The sequence below is a fragment of the Oryzias latipes genome, chromosome 21, assembly GCF_053564925.1.
Source record: "Oryzias latipes strain Hd-rR chromosome 21, Olatipes_Hd-rR_3.1".
Classification (NCBI taxonomy): domain Eukaryota; kingdom Metazoa; phylum Chordata; class Actinopteri; order Beloniformes; family Adrianichthyidae; genus Oryzias; species Oryzias latipes.
In genome coordinates, this window is record NC_136257.1 from 33,010,931 (window position 1) to 33,029,289 (window position 18,359).

General features: G+C 39.9%; 1 protein-coding gene across 3 annotated transcripts in view; it reads right to left on the reverse strand.

The window, feature by feature from the left end:
* Positions 1–1,800: 1,800 nt before the first annotated feature.
* Positions 1,801–18,359, reverse strand: part of thsd7ba (thrombospondin, type I, domain containing 7Ba) — a 222,354-nt gene continuing 205,795 nt past the window's right edge. For 2 of the 3 annotated variants that reach the window (XM_078939216.1, XM_078939217.1), the window contains exons 23-29: positions 15,974–16,142; positions 12,818–12,991; positions 9,083–9,178; positions 7,223–7,305; positions 6,513–6,708; positions 6,098–6,185; positions 1,801–2,285 (exon numbers count right to left, since the gene is read on the reverse strand). In XM_078939216.1, coding sequence (XP_078795342.1) covers positions 2,117–2,285; positions 6,098–6,185; positions 6,513–6,708; positions 7,223–7,305; positions 9,083–9,178; positions 12,818–12,991; positions 15,974–16,142 — 975 coding nt within the window. In that variant the 3' untranslated portion in view covers positions 1,801–2,116. Of the gene's footprint in view, positions 2,286–2,933; positions 4,774–6,097; positions 6,186–6,512; positions 6,709–7,222; positions 7,306–9,082; positions 9,179–12,817; positions 12,992–15,973; positions 16,143–18,359 lie in introns of those variants that run through there. The other variant, XM_023950471.2, reaches the window with a different exon arrangement.

Sequence of the window (18,359 nt, forward strand, 5' to 3'; positions counted from 1 at the left end):
ACACAACCTTTTGATATTTTGAACGAGTTTGTGTTTTGGATAATCTAATGTTAGCCACCTTTTGTGTTCAGCTCTCTACAATCCTGCAGGCAAACGCCTCTGTCAAATGGGCGGGGTGGGGGTACCCGGTGTTTGAATGTGACAGAAGAACAGCAGGAAAGGCTTTGCAGATGAAATCCTCCAGTAATTTATAAAGCCCAGAAGTAATCGTCTGTGATGTGTAGTCTTCAAGACTCTTCCTCTTCATTTAAGAGGCGTAGAAGACCACAATGCTGCCAGATGTGCAACCACTTTGTTTTACCGCACACGTTTTATGGCATTTATCAATCATGAGATTATCATTTCATTAGAAGTCCCCAAAAACGAACTAAAAAAGTCTATTCACAGTTTTGACTTTTGGATGAAATAAAAGTTGAGCCTTTTTTATTTGTTTTTTTTACTTAAAAAAACAAGACAGTCATTTAGCTGTTAAACTTACACAAATAAATGCATAAATATATTTACTTGTTGCATCCTGACCACTTTGAGTGATTATTATTAGAGCTTAAAAATTCTAATGCTGAATTGAAACAGTCACATGTGCACAAAATCCAAAATCATAAAGAAAATGTATAAAATAAACAGATGTTCTCATATCTTTTCCTGACACAAATTATAAAAATGGAAAAGTTGAATAGTTGGGAGGGGTCCACCTAAAAAACACCAGTAATCTACACGGTAACACCCACAACAGATGTGTCTGTTTAAATGTGCTGCTTTCATGCTATAGGATGTATAATGGTCAGGGCCAGAGTGTCACATCAGTGATACGTCTGCTGGACTTCCTATGAATTAGTCGTCCTTTCACTTATTTTCTCTCTAATTTGAATTTAATAAATCTCTGTGAGAAGACAGAATCAATAAAACTCTTTTGTGCTGACAGTAAGAAAGCATGAAAGACTCCTAAAGTCTCTTGATTCTAATGAGGCAAATTAAGCTGCACTGTGAAGAAGAAAGCAGAAAAAAACAGTTTCTTTTATTCACTTTAGCAAAGCTATGAGTCATAGATTAGTGGAGGCGCGTTCACAACTCGATTTAAGACATTCACATCAGTGATGGACTGCTGCTGTTTTCCATCGTTTTAAAGCAGGTGCATATTTAAAAGAGCCTTCAGGCTTCTCTGCAGCTGCTTGGCTGACAGAAGTGATGACTGTGCAGAAGCGTGAGAACTAACCGCAAGCTGCTCTCAGAGAATCGATGCCACGTTCATTGAAGGAGCAGACTTCTGAATATTTCTGAGTGATCACTTTCATACTGCAGCTGCCCTTTTTTTTCTTTCAAATTTCAATCAGAAACCTGGATTTGTTTTTGTTTTTTTCCCATTCAACTCAGTCTTTAAATTTGCTGCAATTGAGTTCAGTTAAAAAACAAACAAAAAACAGTCCAGAACTCTGTCTGATGAGGCCAACTTTGAGCCTGACTTTTATCATTCTGTCCTGCAGCAGTTCTGGACCTCAAGGACCCCATGGTGTGTGCAATTCTGTCAAAAGTGCCCCGAATACAAAAACTCACCAAATTTGCACAAAATCAGAAGTTGTAGATTTTAAACAGCAGTAGCCTGTTGCTCGCTCATGTTTACCAGAATGAGAATTTAGTACTCGAATCGTTAGCTCAATTTAAACAAAAAGATGTAACGTACAATATAAACATATTAGGAATGTAGGTGTGGTATAATAAAGACCTCAGTTGTCAGGGAAGTTTAAACGTTATAAATTTGCTGCTTCTTCTTAAAAATGACAGAACCATTCATCAACCTCGGGGCAACCAAAATCATCATCGTCATTATTATTATTATTATTATTATTATTTAGGACCGTTAAATAACCAACAGACTCACTCAAATAAGACAGGCTCCATAATTTTATAAGAAATACACCATAGTTTAGTTACTTAATGAGTCATCTTAAGCTGTTTTGCTGTAAATTTTTTTATTTAATTTATCATCATCATGCTGCAAGTCACTTTGCCTTTCCAGCAGAGGAAGCCCTCTGCTCTCAGGTTCAGCAGGCAAACATCACTTTTATAATTCAATTTTCCTTTTTGATAAACCTTTTTCTAAATCCAGCCTTGTCCATAGTTATTCGTCTGTAGGACTAGTGAGCTTTTTCTCGCTTTGTTCTTTGTGATTGTACGTTTTTGGAGTGTTTTCATCTCTGACGCTGTGATTATGCGTTTGCTGATGACGCTGTCCTCTCTTAGCACGCCGTCTGGCTGTGTTTCTCATGGTCTCTTCCTTTTGTGGCTTGCTGCTTGTTAAACATCAGGGTACATAAAAAAACAGAGAAAAAATGAACATTTAATGAGGTCTGTTGTTTCATGAGCCGGGCAACTTTGCTGTAAAATGAATTGAAACAGGAAAAGTGATTGAGGCAGATTGGAATGACTTGGTTTAATTACACAGACTTGGACCATAATTAATTGGTCTTGTGCTTAACTAACTTGTTGCAGATTGGTACAATAAAGTGAGCCTAATTTAATTTAGAAATAATATCATATAAAGTCCCCACTTTGCAAGTTAAATAATTTAACAAAGAAATGTAAAAAACCTGCTCCAACGCTGCAAACACGTACTGATGAGTTGAACCTGACAGGTCTGATTGCAATGACTCAGGCACTCAAGTTCAACCTGGTCTCAAGCAGAAGTGACAGCGAAAGATAAATGAATTAGTTGAAGCAGAGCTTTAAAGTATATTTTCCTGGAAAACACAGGGACCTTGGGAATGTCAGACTGGGAATCCGGGCGGAGGATCAGATGAATCTTATCGGTTCCAGGCTTCAGCTGCAAAACCTACATCGATTACAGTTTATGGGGACGTGGAGGAGAGGAACAATCACAGTTCTGCTCATGCCTCACATCACCAAACGCAGAGATGCAATAAAACCCTCGAGTACTATTACATGGACCCACAGTTTATTTGCATTTATGTCCACTTCTCCATGTACACACAATACTAACACAAATAGCAAACTACTGTAAACAATGGATGAAGGTCATTTTGGAGTTCTGGGAAATAACCCATCACAGGCGTATTATTCATTTGGCCGGCTTCTCTTTGAGCCTTCTGGGAAATTCTAACGGACAAACATGTTGTTAGAAATAACCAACACTTGAGGTTTGTGTTGAATTTTGACCCAACATTGTGCGCTTTTTGTTGGTCAACTATGAAATCACCGCCTAAGGAGACTGATCTAAAATGTTTAGCAAACTGAAACAGAGTCGTTGCAAGGCCACTTGGAGCACTTTGTGCTAAAATAGGTCAAGCATGCCTACATACAGTCAGCTGTAGAAATACAGTCCTTTCAACATGTAACAACCATATTTGCACAACCAGAAAGGTACAGAGTTACAGAGTAAATACATTCAGAAGGTGGTCATGTGACACGACGCTTTAAAGTCTTCGGCTGGTGGATGCAAAAAAAAGGGAAAAAAAGCTAAAGTATTTTCTAAACGGATGATTTTTGTCAAAATAAAACTTTAAAAAAAAGGAAAAGTAAAAAAACAAAAAAAAAAAACGGAAAAAGTGGAGATAGTACAAACACATCAATTAAGGTGTCCCTTTAGGGCACATGATGAATAAATAAATAAATAAACTAATAAATTAAGATAAATAAACATAGTTGTAGATGGTCCTTCAGTGTGATCCGGGTGATGAATCGTCCCGCCTGTCCTGGCTTTTGGTGATCTGTGCTGTTTTGTTTTGCATCTGGTGAAAATGTGTCATGAGTTTGTGCACCACACCAGTGTGTAATGAGGTAAAATCTCCCACTTGCTGGTATAAATAATTTGAATTGCATCAAGAGATTTGGCGTTTTATCTCTTTTCTTTGATTCCAAAGTGAAAATGATGTAATTTGTTTGTGGATTTGTTTCTGAAGGAAGGAGAAGGAGCTGCATCGCTGTGTCTCTGAAATCAAGGCAGGCTTGCTTTTGGTTTCCACGTGTACACAACATATGGCATCATCAACAAAACACAATCAGACGGCAAAACTTGCATCACAGTTAAAACACTAGAAAAGTCATTTGAAAGAAAAAAAACGTCTAACTGAATCAGCACTAACATAGTGCATAAATCATCGGGTTCATTCGGTAACTTGGGGGGAAAAAAAGGCTGTTTGGATCACCCAGAGGGCTTTTCATTGACAAAGATCCAGCACTGATGAGGAAAACTCCAACCTTTGGCAATCACGTTGACAAACCCAAGACATTCTCATGTCCTCCTTCGCGACTCACAGGCACACAACCAAACACGTAAATCAAGAGAAAAGATAGAAAATAACTAAAAAAAGAAAAGAAAAAAAATTGGTCCCTCTAATTCTCAACACAGAAATGCTTAAAATCAGCACTTCTGAAGGAGTCCCTTCCTCTGTGCCGCAGCAATGTTCCTCTGTGAATCCAAGCAGTGTCTCAGCTGTGTAATGTAGCAAGCAGTTCAAAACTAGTGGTCCATTGGTCCATGTTCCCCTCCCATCTTGGACAGCTTTGGTTCTGTTTCTCTGTTCTGGCTGCAGCCACCTAATCAGCTTCCAGCAGCCAACCACCTGTGGGCAGAACCAATCATTTGGTTGAGTTTCCACGGCATCCGGCAATATGCCGCAAACAACCGGGATTGTGTCCAGGGGTTGAGCATGTCCTGGTGAGGTCGGGCAGCATGGTTACATATCCATGTCACCATCATAGGCCAGGGTCAAGGGCTTCTGCGGTGGAGAAGACGTTGCACTGGTTTTGGATGGCTTACTGAAAAACGACAAAGCAAAATAAAGCAGCGAAAACAAATCCACAACAAAACAAAAAAAACGAAAGCATGTGGCTTAGCGGCAAACAGCAGCTCAACTTGATTTCATTCTTTACAAAGGATTCCATTATCTGATAAGAGCAGCACACTCCAGACGAAACGTTGTGGGGAATATAACTCATAGTTGACAGGGTTCGGTTCTGGCTTCGCTTTTCGATTTGTTCTCATATAAAATGTATTGAACCGACAGTCGTGTGAGGAGGAGGGTGAAGCCTCAGTCAGCCGCAAGTCTTTGTGCGTGCAGACAAAATACAACATTCACATGATCCCCACCCGATCCTCAAATGAAGTACATCTTCATGAAGAACACTCCAATCATTTACTGAACAAAGACCAAACAAAACCACGACTTTCAGCACCACCATCTGGATTGGTGTTTCTCAACAGTTTTTTCAGTCATGAAAATTTGTTATTGATCAACTCAAAGAAAGGGATCAGATCTGTGGTTGTATTTTGTCAAACCTATAGATTAGTGCCCCCAGGCATGGGGGTGGGGAAGTCATGATTAGCGTTTGCTACAAAGGAAATTGATGGATAATATATTCTAGTGTTAAATATGAAACTATAGTTCCATAAGTTTATCTCAAAAGAAATATCCGAAAACTGAAAGTAACAGAGAGCAAAGAGTAGAAAAACAAGAGATAATTACAAGAAACAGTGCATGAGGAACCAACTTTAACACTACAAGTCCCACTTCTCCATTCTGACATGGTGAGATTGACCTATTTATAAGGCATGACCCCTCCCTTTGGCCGTTCCACTCTAAATATGTTAATTGTCAATTTGAGTCGGGCACTATAAAGGCCAGCTGAAAACAGAGTTTGGGTCCTTTGACCCCAGGAAGAAGGACTGACAGGGGAAGCAGGACAAATAAAAACAAACCAACATCTAAGATATGTTGACAGGGAACTTGCTATGATGTTGGTGTGTAGGAGGTTGAGTGTGCACGTGCACCCACCCAACCAGCACCTGCACAGCCCCTGACTGAGTGTCTGCGTGCACGTGAAGGGTCTGTGTGGAGTTCCAGTGGGAGATGAAACATTAAAACGGCTGGTGACCCACGTCCAAATACTTAGAACCAAAAATATCAACACTTTCTGTAAAGAATAGTGGTGAAGAAAATGAAGAAAGGGCAATATTTTCCATAAAGATGTGAGACTAAAAATGCTTTGAAAAGAAGAATGACTTTCTTTTTCACATGATAAAAAAGTTTTCATTTAAAATCACAGAATGAGGATTTTCTTTAGAGAGAAATGTGTTACTTACCAGATCAGGAATGACAGGACGACAACGAAGAGTATAATGATGAAGCCAACAATGGCCACAGCATAAACCCACAGCTTTACTCTTCCATCTGTGCCAAACAGAGCAGTTTTTTTAAATACAAGGGTCTCAATTTTCATTCCTCTGCATCTCTTTCTCGACATCTTTTCCCTCCAAAGCTTCAGAATAACAATAAAAGTTTCTTCTCAAGCTCTCTGCACAGGAGTTACTGAATTTTCTCTGCAGTTTTATGGTCCATTGAAGTTTTTTTATCTCCACTCTCTATAATGATGAGCTCTGTAAAAACTTTGACCTAGAATGATTTCCTCCCCTAGTGTACTGATCCCAGCTGCAAAGGCAGGTTCAAAGGCAAGAACATTCTCAGGCTGAGCTGTGCGGAGGATTTCCATTTCAGTACCTGGTCCAACGGGCCGTAATGTCCACTCGCTGAAGAGGTCGTTGGCCTGAGACGGTCGAGGTTTTAGTCTTCCAGAGGTGGTTTTTACGTCTGCTTTCTTGTTGTTGTCGAAGCCAGGGGTTCGTGTGCAGTAGTCCAGGAAGCCGTGCGAGGTCATCACTTCGGTGTAACCTCTCTCACACCCACACACTCCACTCTGGATGAGGAGGGACATCATTTGCAGCAGAACGGGGATTGCAATGATTCGATTCTACTTTTCTAGAAAAATGCTCTTGATGAAGGTCGAAGTGGCTTTTCAGGTAAAACGGTTTTAAATGTATTTCCAGAATTTCATCGCTCCACCTCCAGAAAAACTGCAGATAAAGTAATTTATGCCACTTTTAAGAATAACAGATGGAAAACAATACAAGCCAGGGGCAATACAGCTGACCGTTGAACACATTTGCATGAAGAGGTGCAGTTACATAACTACACTCCAAGTGGCAGTAAATATCAAGTTATCATTTTTTCCTTTTCCTCCTGCTGGTGTGCACGTTGGAGCGCACATTTTCCTATTAATCTGATTAACTTTTGATGGCCTGTTGTGGGAAATTAAATGTGTCATCTGTCAGAATCTATATAACTCGACACCCAGATCGTGCACAGAAAATGACAGGGAAAGGAAGAATTATAGAGATCGCAGCTGCTCGATCAAAGCACAATGATCCTACCGGTGTGCAGTGAGAGAAGGGTTTCGTGCACGGAGGATGGCAGTGCCTGAGTGTAGTCGGCCTTTTCTGCTGGAAACACCCCCCTGGAGAAAGAAAACCCAATCTAAGTCCTGTGCCTTTAACCTACTGATCACCACATTAATGTCCTGTCATGCCTGATTAATGGACTCAAAGGGCAATCATTGGTCCAGATCAATAATGAGTATTTAAATCTAGCATGGAAAATTACATGTCAATACATCATGCGTTTGTGCCTTCAGCTTTATGTTGTGGTTTCCGATTTACCATAAACACCACCTTAAAGCGTTAGAATCAGTATTTATCACACATTGGACTTTCTTCAACCTTTAATTCTCAAAGCATTTGTCCTCCTATTTATTTCTTTTTCTATAAGCCGTCTTTCTTTGCCTCAAATATAAATGCATGGTTATGTTTATAGGTGCTGAAGGTGTCCCTGCTGCCAGAGCATGGCTTATTGATTGCTTATCTTAAAAGGGAGCAGGGAAATCAATAGCCGCCGCTCTCAGAGTAGGTCAAATAAGGTGTAAAATTCAGCTAAAACACACTGAAACAGCGTGTGTGAGTGCAGATCCATATGTGTGGAAGTTTGCATCGAGCAGAAAGTACACTTTGTTTGTTAAAACTTCAGCGTGTGATTTTCCTCTGACATCTTTTTGATTATGAAGGACAGCTGGGCTCCGTAGTTTAATAACTTTTATGACGCTTCATTTTTTGGTGGAACCAAACAGTGAACATTTTCTAATTTTGTGACCCAGCCCTGCTGTCTTTAAAGGATGCTGCCCCTTTCGGCGTTCTTACGCAATGACCTTCAGCCATCTCTAGAAGGGTTTGCAGCTGATTCTTTGGTGGGAAAGCATGAAGGTATCCCTCCATTAAGAAATGAGGCACCTTCTCAGGTGAAGCAGTTCAAGTTTCTGAATGGTCTGACCACATGTGAGGGAAGATTGGCCAATGGATCGTTGATGTCAATAGATGCAATAGTCTGTTGTGGAAAAAAGAGTGCTAAGTTGTCCAATGGGTGGTTTTACCCTCAACTATGGTTATGGGTAATGAGTAAACAAGTAAGATCATGGTTGTAGACGAAGGAGGATCTAAGGGCAGGGATGCCCAGTTTAGTTTAGTTTAGCAATCAGCTTTTGAATTCTATGACTTTATGTTCTTTATGACTCATGTTTACTACACAATAACCGGTATAAGGCCCATTGAGACGACTATTGGTGTAAACATTGAGCTATTTCCATTAAATTGAATTGATATAATTAAGCTTTCTTGGTTGGGTGGTGGTCTTCTAATGTCGTTTCTCCATAAGAACCAAGTAAAATGACTTGGAAATCTGGCAGAAGTGAGACGTAGACAGCTTGCCAGTATACATATGGCCAGTTTACATATGCCAGTATAGCTTAGTCAGTTTCTTAGTTCATTTTAGTATTTTCCTATTGAACTCTTTGTATTCATGATCCTTTTGAGTTCATGTTTTACTTCGAAGCCCATCGAGACGACTGTTGTTGTGATTTTGGGCTATACAAATAAAATTGAATTGAATTGAATTGAATTTTCTTAAGACGCGTTACCAGAACGTCCAGCTGGGAAAAAGCCCTGCAAGAGATGCTGAAAAAGGAGGTTTTTTTCAGCTAGCTGGGTAACATTTACTTCCAAAGGTATTTTTTGTGTCCCCCATCAGCTATCTGATGTTGCAGGATGTGGTCGAGATACTGACTCATTTAACAAAAGCAGACTGAGCTGCAGCCAGCCTTAGGTACACCAACATCTGGATGCTCCCAGCAGCTGCTCCGTCTTATGAGTCTTGGGGGGTGTCCAGATTAAACTGCAACTGTTCACCTGTGACATTGACACCGTCAGAGCGCTGACACCACACCGCCCTCTCATTGTTGCTCCATCCTCCTGTTTTCCACTGGTAAGTGTGACATTTTCCTTCTGTAGAAAACAGCAGAGCAGAGCTCGTTAGCACCTTGTGCTGGGCATCCAGACCTGCCAGCAGACTCCAGCAGCTCCCAACCTACGCTTTTTCTGGCCCGTATCTTTACAGTATGAGGTTAGATGTATTATGCTTGTAATGACAAGACGAAAAGAAGAGCATCGCTATTGAAGTAGAGTGCTACAAGACGAAGGATACTTTAAAAAAATAAGACCAAATTGGCTTAAATTGTATGAAATTGGCACTCCTTTTTACAATCAAAGCGTTTAGGTTGCCAGATAAAAAACCCACAGAGAGTTCAATGTGAAGAGAAGATAAAAGACACCCAAACCGGTGTTTTTCTTTCTCTTTAGCACAAAGGAAAGTCTAGTCCTAAAAGATCCTGCTATCCCTAATGAAATAACTCAGGTAGATGAGAAGAAAATGAACAATTACAGTCAAAGGAAAAGGAAAGGTCATTGTTAGTCACTGTACATATTTTAAACATAAATACACACATCAGCAATTAGATGTTTTTATTCTTCAACAGGTTTTTAAATGACCCTAAGCCACATGTAACAATATAATAACTTTATAAATCACGTTAAAGCAAAAATACAGAGAACATGTGTAACAATAACCTCATCCATCGTCTATGGTGCTTTGTAGGACAATCCCTCTGCAATGGCAACTCAGGACGTTCATGGTCGTTTAATCATGTATAAGATTATATGACCGTGTTTTGGTTGGAATACTGCCAGCCTTTGAATCACAGTGACAGTAGAATTCTCCTTTCTGTTTTCTTTTAATAGACCAGCTGCTGCCTTTAAACCATGGCCTGACCCATCTCATGCAGGCTTAAGCTGTTGGTCAGATGACTGTAACCCATTTTGAACATGACAAATTGATGATTGTGTGCTGATATGTTCAATTACAGTGGTCTCTCATTTATGGCGGGAGTTACGTAGAAAAAAATAACCTGCAGTTGGGGAAATCCACAAACTATCCTTGACCTTTTACAGTAATTCTAGACCTTTTAATGCTGTAAAACTCCTCACTACACACTTTCTACACGTTTCTCAGACAGACATGAACATTTTCACACTTTTCTCCTTTGCTTTCGTACAAAAATATGTCCGGTGTTAAAGAATAAAAAAACAAAGGTAAAGTCATCAAACTGAATGCATTCGGTACAGGAGACACGGAAGAGATTGATTGACAATAGTCTACAGCCAATCAGGATGCAGAACGCAATGCGCTGTAAAAAAAATGTAAAAAAAGCATGCAAAACTGCATTTAAAGACAAATGCATAACAGGAAAACGACCAAAGGTGAACCGCGTTAAAGCTCAGGACCGCTGTTTCTCTAAACAGAGAGAAGTTTAAACTTTCGGTTTCTTAGGTTTGTCCACGGCCTCCACATTCCATTCCCAAATTTAAAACCAGTCTAAAAGCAAACAATATTGCATTTCCATTAAAATACTACTGGGGGCAGGTTTCAGAAGGGCTCAAGTTCCTATAGCTCAGACCTGTCCAAAGTCCGGCCCATGGGCCAAATGGGGCCAGCAGGCTACTTACATAAAAAGCAATTTTCTAAAAATTCTTTGTATGATTTATTGATTGTGGTTGTCTAAACTGGATTTGAAGTCGTGGTAAACGTGTGGCAGCACTGAGTTGCAATGTGCGACTCTTTAGCTCATTTCCAAAATATCGACTGTGCAAAAAACGGACAAATTCACAATCATTTTGGTAAAACATTTTTACATGTGTTGTGTTCTATGTAGAAAAATATGGTATTGCACTGAAATGTTGACTTGCATTTAAAGTTATTAAAAAAGTTCAAAAATGTTTGCCCTCACACATTTTCACGTCACCAAATCTCTTTGGAAAAAGTTTGGATATCCCTGCTGTAGACCTACCTCTATGTTAAAAATAAATAAACTGATTAACATTCTATTTTTAAAAGATTATTCATGCTTACTTGCTTTTAATTACAAATCTGTGACAATATTTGTAAAAGTTATGTAATGCACACAAAAACTATAATAAAATGACAAAAAAAACAATGTATGACACAATAAATAGAATTCAGGTCGAAAAAATAGGTCCTGGTGGAAACAGATAATACTGTGCTTTTGATATTTCACGGCTCATCTGTGTTTTAAACTAGTTCATATTATTAGCCAACAGTCTCATGCATATATTCCCCCTGATGAGTTAGGAAAATGATGGTTTAATCTCCCCCCTTCATGGCTTGCACCTGCCCTACATCTGCGACATCCACTCCTCCACTCATTAAGGAATTGGAGTTTATTCCAGACATTAGTTAGGTTTTTGAAACCCAATCAGCTGCTCTAGCATGTAAACAACACTCAAGTTGGCATGGTTACTCATCACAACAGATGTGGAAAAAGGGGCTCTAGTACTAGATGAGATCACTCACAACAGGGCATCCCAACTTCCAGTAAAGAAAAACGTACAAGAAGAAAACGGTTAGTGTCGATGGTTTTGATCTCAGCGATATTGTGTTCACTCGATCGTTTCTCATGGTTTTGCCTGGGTCCCTGATTTTACTAAAACAATCCTGCAACCATCAGTTCAGCCCATTCAGGTTTCAAATGGTCATCAAGTCCCTACTCCAATCATTTTTTGATCTGTTGTAGAATAACTCCCAGTAGTCTTTTAATGATGATTATGCCGTTTTTAGCCAACACATGTGAAAACATGTTTTCAAGGACATAGTTTCTGCAGAGCAGCAGGAATTTATCAGGAACTCACCACTGAGTTGTGGGCTGGTCTGTTGGTTTGAAAGTAAGCCTCAACCCTTCGTTTACATTCTGACCTGCTGGCTTACAGCCCCTCAGAACTCCAAGCTAACATTAGCGATGCAACAAAAAAAGCGAGCAATGTCAGATCTATTTAGCCGTATAGTTTAGATCCAGAAGATTCCAGCTCAGACACAATTTTATTCATTTAAGTGGTAGATTCAGGAGAACCCCCCCCCCCCCCACACACACACACACACGCCCGCCCCGCCCCAAAAGCTTTCAGTAACAATTTGGTCGTCTTTCTTTTAATCAGATCCTGTAAAGGAGACAGTGGAATGCGAACCCTTGTAAATGTACAACGTAAATAATATTTAAAGCTCAAGGGCGTTTAAAACAAAGACAAACTAAGAACACAGACAGAAATCTGAACAAAGACAGCTAAATCACAGATAAAACATTAAAATTATATTTTAAAATTAGAATGTTTTCAAAACAAGACGAAAAGAAAACAGAGCAAAAAGTTTTCTTGCACTACATCATCTGTTGGAGAGAGCGAATCCTTTGATCCATCACTCGCCATGACTGAAAGATAAATCTAAGTGTCATCTGCATATTTGCTGTAAGAGACATTGCAGCAGGTTAGATGGTAAGGAGAAAAAAAGACATACCAAAGCGGATACCTGGGAAACCTCAAAAATCGAGTACATTTGGTCTGAGAAATAGTCCCCAATTTTGACACATTACTTCCTGTTTTCCTTGTAGAACCTGTTCCATTTAAAGGCAGTACAGGGGATCCATACCCAGTGTTCTGGCGTCTGTAGATCACATGGTCTACTGTATCAAAAGCTCCGCACTAAGAAGCAAATCTAGCTTGGCGTGAGCGTGTCCTTACCTTTACAGGATTTGGTTTCAAAGACCTGATGGGGGCAGCTGGCTTGATTCTCCATGGCCTGAATGATCACAGCTCTGGATCGAGCTTGGCGCCCGGTGTACTCAAAGCTCCGCCCCTCCAGGCAGATCAACTGGCAGGAGCTCCACGGTGACCACTCAGTCAAATGACAATCCCCTGAGAGCAAAAGCAAAACACATCTGATGGCGAAATATTTCTACCTTCTTCACACCCATCCTCTTCCTAAAATGTTAGATAATATATAAAGTTTTGAAAACTTTAGTGGGCCAAAGAATATACATCAGAATAGCCAAGAAATTCCCAGAGTTCAAGAGTGCTAACTCAAGGGGAAAAAACCGCAGGCCTCTTTGGACGGAGACAATTAATTCAGGGTGTTTATGCTGAGGAAAGCTGGTTGTGTTTGAAGGTCTTGTGTGTGAACAAATGATGTGCAAACAGTTTGTTAAATGTCAGACACAAAAACCCTTTTGTGATGCTTACTGCGGTTATCTTGTAGAGATGATATCGCCCAGGGCAGCGCCCTTCAGCCTAAACAACTCTCTGATTCTCTGCTTGGGCATTTTTCTGTGTGTGGACTGAAGCATCTGATTTTCTTTCATCTTTTTTTATGGCTGCACTTTTCCAACTCTCGATTGGTGGAAACATGTGCTGCTTGGAGCCCCATAAAGTAATAACATATATGTGTCAACAAAACAAACCCCAGCTGGCCTCGGATCCTCACCTTCACATCAAACATCACAAAGGAGCACAAATGCACACATGTCCGTTCTCTTCAAACACTGATTGCGAGCCGAGAGGCGCGGCGGCAGCAGACTGCGTGATGAAGGAAGTCGAGGATCAGAGGAGAGCGGGATGAGCAGAGGCAGCCAATGGCTCTTCACAGCTAAGCCTCAGAAATGCTTTATGAGGCAGTCGCCGTGAAGAGGGGCAGCTGAGCCGTCCACTAATCAGCTAAAACATTTGAGTCTTTTACAAATGACAGATATTCACATACAGCACATTCTCTGCTATTCCTCACGCTGCGCTTCGGCCCTGAACGGTAAACCTTCACGGCAGGCTTCAGTGTGAGACTGGTGAAGATGAGCTCTAACTTCAAGAAAGAGTCTTTGTGTTTTGCTTTTTTAAAGGATGAAAGAATCAGCTGCTGTCACAAGATGACAGTTAACTCCTTGTTGCTATGGTGATTTTTACAACAGTTAACAGTTTTCACCGAGCTTGCACTCAATCAAAAAATGTTGCAGGTCCTCTTTTCACTTAAACCTGAAAAGAACATTGTTTTAATTAAGAGCTAACAAACGCTTTAATGCAAACTGACACTTAAAGTGTTGTTTCTTTAATGGTTAGAGTTTTGCTTGTGTAGAGCGGTTATAAAAAAGCCACATTTGTAGGAGTTGTGGTTGCAACACAAAGCAGTCAAGTGTAGCTTTATTTCCTACAATTTACAGAAGAATAACTCATTATTTTTTACTATTCTGAACTGGCAACGCTATTAGAGATGATATTTGAAAATTCAAAACAATCAAATGCTCTCATGATCTCGGAATAGTTTGAGCAAATGTCACAGTTGGCGCATTTCTCGTTTTCCCCTCAGTGCTGCTGTTGCGTCGAGCGGCAGACCAAATAATCAGCTCAAAGTTGGTGACACTCTAAGTTGTTGGAATCTGAACACAACAGGACCAATCAACACACAAGCAGGGCTTTGAGCGCTGCGCTGATGTTACCGTGGCAACACAGAGAGCCAAATCAAACTGAGGTGTTCAAAATAGCACCTGGTAGCAATCAAACTGCCTGCTATCAGCAGGCCTGAGTGGATGTTGATCAGCATGGGATAAGCCAGAAAAACTGGGAAATTGTTGTTGAGGTGAATGGAGGAAAGCTGACTAAAAAGATGCCTGACCAGAATCCGATGGTCCCCCCCAAGCCCGGGCCGAGAACTGCGTTTGTGTGTTTTTCCATGAACTTTTTATTGTTTGGTCTCTTCTTTTTCCACCATAGCTGGTTTGCCATTGGAGCTTTGAGCAGAAGTTGCCATTAACAACAAACTGTCACTCCTGGGATCACTCAAGCACCCAGACCCTCATCTGGACAACATGGTCATTATAAGCCTCCAGTCACAGTTTTCTTTATTAACAGAGAACATGTTATTAAGAAGTATGTCTCAAAAGTTTTTCCACTTCTTAAATGTACCTTTTTTTTAACTTGTCTGAATCACAGGCAAGATGGCCTTGCCTGTGCAATTACGATTTTTCAGGTTTCAGGTAAAAGAATTCACTCTATCCTTGGTTCTGATTAGCTATTGTTTATTTCTAATTCTCCAACCTAAAGGACATCTGACCACAGACTCTTGAGGACCCCCTGCAGCTCCATCATTTTAGCCATACATTGTTTTTAGCCTCCATAGGTGCACTTTCATCATTGGTAACCCTGAAAGCATCTTGCTAAATATTCTACATAAATGTCATACAAGGACAGATTAATAGAATTTCTTAGTCAAGTAAACTCCAACCAGAAATCGACTTTTTTTCTTGTAATTGTTTATGCAATAAAGGCTTTAGTCATGTTTGGATGCTGAAGGTTTTTGGGTCTCTTTGGGCTCTCGGAGCGGTCTACAACCTTGATATTTTGTGCGGGCCAGGGTAGAAATCATTCTAAAGATCCTTTTTATGCATGCATTTTTTAAAATAAAGCATCCCCTTCATGTTTGAATATATTTCTACAGACATCAACTGGGTGCATTTTCATCATATTTCTGACGTCTTTTGTTTGTATGTGAGGACTGTACTTTGCTGTTATCGCTTTGATGGTACGTTGTTCTCCTTTTCTTCTCAGACTCAAGCCGATTATGAACAATTAAATGGGCTATTAGTTAATTGATGGCTTTCATTGATTTTGCAATTATGTGAAACTGAAAATGTCAACCGTGTGGAGGAGGGGACTATGTATTGGCAAATTCCTCTAAATGATTTGTGTTGAAAAGTCTGATTATTGATTCTGTAGTCAGAGACCCTTGATAATTATTGGAGTTGTGCTTTCAAAACGAGGACGGATGGCTTTGAATTTTATGAAACAGGAAAAAAACCTGCAGTTGCTCACTTATAGAAGGCCCAAACATTTATTCAGCACACAACAGGGCTTTACCTGGACAAGGGACGAAGCAGGGTTGCTCCATCTGCTGGAGGAGCTGCTGCCTCATGGCGTCTCCACAGAGCTCCGTCTCCACTGGCTGGGGAGGGGGCTCGTTCAAGTTCCCCCAGTGGACGATACATGACAGGTTCCTTCTCCTCACTCCTTCACCACACTCTGCACCCTGCAGAGAACCATGCACAACCACAATGGTGTCTTAGAGAAGAGAAATATTTATACCAGGGTACTGACCATCATTGCCCTGAGGAAAATAAACTGAAAGTTTTTTGTTTTGTTTTTTCGAGGAAATTGCTGTCTCGAAAGGTCTTAAGCAGTTTGGGCTTTTTAGATTTACTTTTTCAAATAGAAATTTTTCGCTACTGTACTGATTTGAACGCATACTATGCCATCATTTGAGTATAAGTTGTCTAGTATCCCTGCTCTTCCCAAACCTGATGCTTAGCTTCTAAAGATCTTGTCTTCAGGCTCTCTCCAGTTTATTTATTTATTTCACCGTCATTTAACCAGGCAAGATACATTAAGAAAAACAATCAACTGTGGCCTGGCAAAAAGCAAGAGTTTTTGAGAAATTAAAAAAAGGGGTTATAGGGGATATACGCTATGCTTGGGGAGGAGGGATGGAATAAAGGACTGTGTCATCAGCATAGAGGTGGATGGATGAACCTCCTACAGAAAGAGCTTTGTTGTTAATGTAGACTGAGAAAAGGGTGGGTCCAAAGACAGATCCATGTGGAACACCTGTGGTGGCACAAAGAGGCTGAGGAATAAACTGCTCTAATTTAACGCATTGCAATCTTTCTGTGAGATAGTTTGAAAACCATGACATTGATTTTTCAGAAACATCAACATCACAAAGCCTGAAAATAAGACAGGAGTTATTAACAGAGTCAAAAGCTTTAGCTAAGTCAGTAAAAATGGCAGCACACTGCAATTTAGCATCTAAAGCACGAGGTGATATCATTTAGAACCTTAACCAGTTCAGAAACCTGATTGGACAGTTGATTATTTACAGTCTTTCTACAACCTTTGCAAGACAAGGAAGAATGGATATAGGTCTGTACAGTTGGGATCAGACTGATCCCCACCCTTAAAGAGGGAGTGTACCACATCAGATTTGCAGGCGTGGGGGATTTCAGCAGTGCAGAGACGGATATTGAAAATATTTGTACTGGGGCCCACACTGATGGGAACTGCACGTTTGAAAAGGAAAGAGCTAAGTTCATCTAAACCTGGAGGCTTTCCTTGATCCAACCTTTGCACCTCGGCCAACACCTCCATAATTGGCTTTCAGTTAAGACCATTTGAATAGAGGGGTAGAGGACTGAGCAAAGGGGATGCTGATGAAGGTAAATGTGATGCGCTTGTGAAAAAGTTACCAATATAAATCTTATCTGACACTAAAACACCATTAATATTAAGTGAAACAGGTAGAGGTTTTTTTTTCTAATTCACACATTGTTTTTCCAAAATATTCTTCCAGAAATTCCAGTTATTGGATGTCAGTGAAACTATCAGGACAGCTATCGGACTGCATCCAAAAAATGTATCAGAAACAAACAATCACGAGTCCTTTCAGACAAGACAGCGAAAAAGTAAAAAGACTCTAAGCTGAAGGGCTGATTTGCTCATTTTCTTGTCAACACCACAGCTAACGCAGGCTGCAGTGTTAAGTGCTGTAATGAGAAACTTTGTCACACCAAAACATGTCAATGAGGCCAGCAAAGCAGAAGAATAAATAGACATTTTAGAGAGATTTCAGTTAGCTTTTATCTCACTTTATATAAGTTTAAGGTGGCAAAACGGGCAGGTTAATGTTTATTTACAAGAGCAAAAAAATACAAAGTTGCTTTCAGGAAGAAAACAAACTTTAGTCTTCCTGACTGAAGACTTTTGATAGTAAAAAAGAGACTCATTTGGAAAAATTAAGTAAAAATAAAGAAACATGACTTCATTTTGGTGTGCTTTACTGTCCCCGAAACCACATAAAAAAAGTCATGCAGTTCCCATTGATGTTTACTTGGGCTCAATATTTTCCAAATCCGTTCTGACTTGGAAGGAAAAACGCGCAAAAAGAAGCTGACTTGTTAAGTTACACTGCAAAAACACAACATATCACCCAGTATTTTTGTCTTGTTTCTAGTTTAAGTATCTTTTTTCAAACGATACCAGATAAAAACATACTAGTAACCTTTCATTACAATCTAACAACTTGTTTTATTGAAAGTAATGTTTTTTGTTTTATGTTCATTTTTAAATGTTCTTGTGGCACTTTTCTTATGGTGGATGACATATATAAAGAAAATTAAGTTTAGAGTTGCACTTCTGAGCATTCATTTTATTCAAATTGTGGTGAATCAGTAGCAGTTGAAAAACTGCAGTC